This window comes from Pteropus vampyrus, unplaced genomic scaffold (assembly GCF_000151845.1).
Source record: "Pteropus vampyrus isolate Shadow unplaced genomic scaffold, Pvam_2.0 Scaffold364, whole genome shotgun sequence".
NCBI classification, from domain to species: Eukaryota; Metazoa; Chordata; class Mammalia; order Chiroptera; family Pteropodidae; genus Pteropus; species Pteropus vampyrus.
The window spans coordinates 565,106-570,598 of NW_011889145.1; the positions used below are offsets into that span (position 1 = coordinate 565,106).

The 5,493-nt window shown below is 52.3% G+C and overlaps 1 protein-coding gene across 1 annotated transcript in view; it reads left to right on the forward strand.

The window, feature by feature from the left end:
- The window catches only part of ILKAP (ILK associated serine/threonine phosphatase), a 27,677-nt gene that overhangs the window by 14,738 nt on the left and 7,446 nt on the right, over positions 1-5,493 (forward strand). The window contains exon 9 of the mRNA XM_011379554.2: positions 1,999-2,120. Within this exon, the coding sequence (XP_011377856.1) occupies positions 1,999-2,120 (122 nt within the window). The remainder of the gene's footprint in view (positions 1-1,998; positions 2,121-5,493) is intronic.

Consider the following 5,493-nt stretch of genomic DNA (forward strand, 5'->3'; position numbering starts at 1 on the left):
CTCGCGAAGCGTCCAGGCACAAGCAGGTGTCTCGCCCTTACACTCGGGAGACTGCTGCAGCCAGTGCAGATGGCCCTGTCTCGTCGGCGAGGAGATGGGTCGTTCTCGGTCATGGCAGAACGGCAGTGGGAGGAAGCGAGCCTCCGCTCCTGAAGAGTTTGCTCTCTTGTTCCTTCTGTAATAGGGGATGTAATCAGTGTAGAGAAAACCGTGAAGAGATGCCTTTTGGACACTTTTAAGCATACCGATGAAGAGTTCCTTAAACAAGCCTCAAGCCAGTAAGTAGAACCACGCGAAGACGTGAGTGGAGTGTGTGTGTTGTTTTCCTAAACACATTTCAGGTCTCCTGATTTAGTTTAATACTAATGCTCACTGTCTGGAAAGTACCTAGCACCAAGTAAGCTCTTACACCTGTTAACTAACTCTGAAACGGGAAAAAAGTAAGTTTCAAGGAAACGTTTCGTTTTAAAGTATAAGACACTTTCCATTCGGCTCTGGAAATGAGTCTCAAAGTGCTAGCATGCTGGTGGTGACTGTATTTCTGATGTCTTTCCCTCCAGGAAGCCTGCCTGGAAAGATGGGTCCACTGCCACGTGTGTTCTGGCTGTAGACAACACTCTTTATATTGCCAACCTCGGAGATAGCCGGGTATGTGGCTCTGGAGCCACCCACTTAGATAACAGCATGTCACGGGGGGACGAACCGTAGCAAGCGCTTGTCGAAGAGGAAAGCGATGATGATGGCTGGGTTGAAGTCCCGTGGGGTCGCTGCAGGGGCTTCTGCAGAGTCTAGGTCCTGAGTGGGGATAGCAGCTGAGCTTGAGGCACTTGTCCTCCGGGAAGACTTGAGCACCGTCGCAGACCTTCTGCTTTAAAACCCGGGTGTCATCGTGTTCCTTCGTTTCCCGCGTTTTCTTTCTTGTGTGTACTCTGTGTAGACAGCGCTGTAGGCCGGAATTTAGTCGGTAATCAGGTAACTTCAACATGCTTTAACTTCATTTCTCTGACCTCAGACAGTAATGAATGAAAGGTATTAATCCCTGCCTCTTAAAATCATTGCGATTTCAGAATAACTCAACAGCCTGGCTAGAACAGAGCGAGGTGACGTTCCAGTCATCCGTTGAACCCAGCCCACGTGGCTGAAGGAGAAAACCCAATCGTTTCCCACTGGCGACGCACAGCCTGGGTCCCAGTCACGATGCTAGGAAATGACCTAAAGCTGGAGGGTGGCGCATTTCCAGCCAGCCTCCCTGCCCCTTCACCGGTCACAGTGATGACGTGACCCTTCTCACTCTCGGGCGGCATTTTCAGACCTGGAGATAGCTGCACCCCTGCCCCCCGTTGCTTTTAGGGTGATTTGTGTATTGAAGAAATGGCCCTAAGGCTACAGTGGTGATCATCGCAGGTGACAGTCCGGCCTAGTGGGGTTCGCACCAGGTGATTGTCCAGTAGGCTGTCTCCAGTTCATAGGTGTTCAGACCAAATGACTTAAGACTGTGAGTAAAATGGGCCCAAAATGAGAACGGCCTTGCAGGCAGACTCAGACATGAGTCCTGGTGCTGTGTTTGGCTTTGGGCCTCAGCTTCCTCCTCTGAAATACGAGCTCGTCCAAAGTGCCGGACGGCCAGCATAGCGGGAACACACAGGGACGTGCTTGGGCAGCATGCCGAACTCCGCCCGCGTCTCCCAGGCTCTTCTAGGAGTAACTTGGCCAAAGGGGACCTTGGTGCTCGCTAAGGCCTCCCTTCCCTGTAACCGTGAGAAGACAACGGCCTAGGAGGGTGAGCACCCGACTGTGCTCACCCAGCGGAGTTTGCACTGGAATTGAGACCCGAACTCGGGCTTCTCTCCCAGACCGGTGCTTCTGTGACAGACTCTGCTACTTTTTTGAACTCACGTTTGTCGCAGGAGCCTGAATCTGCAACCCAGTCATCACCCTTTCTCCTCAGCGGTGGCCCCGGCACCCACGTCTCACCCCCGCTGTCATCTGTCTTCGCAGGCCATCCTGTGTCGCTACAACGAGGAGAGCCAGAAGCATGCCGCCTTAAGCCTCAGCAAGGAGCACAATCCCACACAATATGAGGAACGGATGAGAATACAGAAGGCTGGAGGGAATGTCAGGTAACGGCCTCCAGGGGCGGGGCGCTCACTGTGAAAGCGGCCGTGAGACTTCCGAGGGTGAGCTTTCCGCGTCGCGGAGGCTTCAGGGTGATGGGACTCTGACTTGGCCATGTAGGTCCAAGTGGGAACAAAAAACGTGCAGGAAATATGCCTCTCTAAATTCGCAGAAGCAGAAACCCTGTCTCAGGTTCAAGTACCCCACTTGCCACGTTCCTGTGCCCAGGAACTTGCGTAGATGCCATCACGCCGTCCTTCGTCACAGCTGAATGAGCTACATTTTTCAGTCAGTTCTCCAGAGAGAACTGACGTGCTTAAGACTGTGAACGCTCGTCGGGCTCACGATCTCTGGGCTCCCTGGGGATCACCTCCTCAGGCACAGGGGCCGCCCGTGTCTGGCTCCGTCTGCCCCACTTGCTCGCAACTCTCGTTCAGCCTTGTCCTGGTTGTTGTCTGCCATCCCTCTGGCCGCTAAAGGAGACCTTGAGGCTTGTCCACCTGAGGAGACTTCTTCAGGGATGTGGCATTGCGAATTTGTCAGAAGTGTACTGTGGTTCATCGTACAGCTTGACCATTATGATTTTTTTGTGGGAGATGAGAGAGAAGTAGCAAAGCCATGTAAGGCTGCAGTCACGTGTCCTCGGACGTGTCGTGCACCCGGAGACATCTCTGCTCTGGGCTGATTCTAGCCAGCGGCATGGGGAGGTCTGGAGAGGAGGCAGGACTCTTCGAGTTGGTTCAGTGCTGCCGGGTTAGTAACGAGGGGACGTAGGCCCTGGTCACAGCTGTCTCTTGTGCCTCGGTGGGGTCGTGGGCCTGATTTCCCACCGTGGTTGCTGTGGAAAGCCATGCCCAAGAGTGTGGCTCAGTGTTAGTGTCGACGTCACCTTTTCTGCCCTTCTAGCTTTAAAACTCTGCCTTTGAACACGTCAAAAAGACGTTTGGCTCAGTCCTGTGGCTGCGTGATCAGCTGTGTTGCGGTCACGTCCCGTTTCCCAGGACCCGCTTAGTAAGCGCGGCATAGACGCCTTAGAGCGTTTGACAGCGGGCTCAGGGCCAGCCCCGCATTTCAGAGAGGAGGGTGGGAGGCTCGGACGGCAGTGGCTCTTCGCTCCTGAGCGGCAGGCCAGGCTGTGGTCCCATCTCCAGCCTGAGGCCAGGACGGGTGTGCTTTTTCTTTTCCTCCACCCCGCCTTCGTTTTATTAAAATTTTAAAATACGAGGAAAACATTTAAGAACGTCAGAGCAGACGTTTCAACATCGACCACCTAGATTCATAAGTTAACACTTTGCCGAATGCCCTTTGTGTATGTGAGTGGTAGGCTGGATTATCTGAAAATTAGTTGTAGAAGTAGCAGCTAAGAAAATAATCCCTTAAGTTATATTAGATTATCTAGCATCCCGTCTGTGTTCACATTTCTCATTTATCCCGAGTCTTTGAAACCGGGGCTCCTCCGGCCTTCATGTTTGTTTGCCTTGGACGCGCATCCTTCAGCGTGGGCCGGTCCTCACTTCCTCGGCCGGGGTCCCATGCTGGGCCAGGCCGGGTCGTACAGGGCCACCATCTTCTGAGTTGGCCTGTTTTTCCCTAGTATTGTTTATGTTGTTCACTGGAAGTTAGATCTGAAGATTTCTCAAGATTCAGATTCAACGTTTTTAGCAAAAAGTGTTTGAAGGGGGTGTCCTACACCTGATTGTCCCTCCCTTCAGTGAGTTCGTTCGTCATGGAGCCCTCGGCTCACCCCAGCACTGGGCCGTGGTGGTAGCAGCAAAGTCTCCGAGTGAGGGGACAGATTTCCCTATGTGGTAGCAGGTAATCTGGGACATGGCCTTTGGCACCTTGTGAGTATTCTGTTCACCGTCACCGTCCGTCGATGGTGTCATCTCCCCTTAGTGACTCTTGCCTGAATCGGTATTCTGTAGAGTGGCAAAGATGATTTTCTGCTCCTGAGAGTCCTGTCACAGCTATCAGCAGGTGTCGTACAAAGAAAGGCTTTCCTTGGGGGGGGGGCGCGGGGGGGCATGTGACTCATAGTTTCTGTTCAAAAAGCAGGGTAAATGTTTCACTCTTTCATTGCCAATTTACAAAGTGAGGCAGCCACACTTAACACGTGTGGAAATTAGTGTTTTTGCTTTCGCTCCTCTGCTTCTGTCCCTTCCTGTCGTTCCTTGCCCTGTGAATCGCCGTGTGGCGATGGATTTTGTGTGTTCTGTGCGCTGATTCTGGCCATAGGTCATGGTGCTTTTGCTACTCACATCACCCCTGGCGTGGCCAGCGGAAGGGGGCTCCTTAGAGCTGACTCTCGTGTCCTTCAGACAGGTCTGCATGTGTCCTTAAATCCAAGCTCCACGTGCTGGGGATGCTTGTTTCAGCTGGGCTGCCTAAGCCTGTCCAAGGCTGGAGCCGGGACACATGTCGGACCATGCGCTTGGGTCTGTGCTGCTCACTCCGGTTTAACGGTGCAGCCTCCTCTGAGCTGCTTAATGCAGTGGTCGTATCTCTTTTCCTCTCTTCTGAAAATCTTGGTTATTACCAAGAGTATATTTATTTGCAAAAGTGCTTTAAAGTCACGGTGTTGATGTTGTCGCCGTTAGTGAAGTTTGGGTTCGTGTAGTTCTCTTGTCTGTGGACTGTTTCTCACAAGGACCGTGCAGAGTCCCATGTGTCAGCGTGGAGTCATTGCTATTCCCGTGCTTGTTGCCACCTCGGTCATTTATGATCCTTTTGTTTCAATTTGTTTTAGATTTTAGGACTTTTCCCCTTTATTATCAGGCATTTACATGGTGAAGTTGGAACTCTCGTGCACTGTTGGTGGGAATGTAAAATGGTGCAGCTGCCGTGGAAAACAGTATGGAAGTTCCTCAAAAATTAAAAAGTTACCACGCGATCTTGCAGCTCGACTTCTGGGTGCACGCGCAGGAGAATTTAAAGCAGGGATCTGAACAGACGCGCGCACAGCCGTGTCCGTAGCGGCTTCCCTGTTGGCTGATGAAGTGGTAGAGCGTGGAACGCTGTTCAGCCCGAACCTGGAAGCAGATGGCTCATGCGCTACAGCGTGCACCTTGACGTCATGCTGAGTGAAACGAGCCAGTCACGAGCCACACACTGCCCGCTTCCACTGATACCGGGTCCGAAGAGCGGCCAGAATTCTCACAGACGAGTGCAGTGGGAATTGTCGGGAGGAGGTGTGGCGAGTGCTGGGTAACGAGGGCGTTTCTGGAAAGGTCCTCGAGGCGGCGGTGGTGACGGCTGCACAACATTGTGGCTGTGCTAATGCCACTCAGCTGCACATTTAAAACTAGATAAAATGGTAAGTTTTGTGTTGTATATATTTCTACCACAACTTAAAAATTGAAATTCTGCATTTTTCCGTGG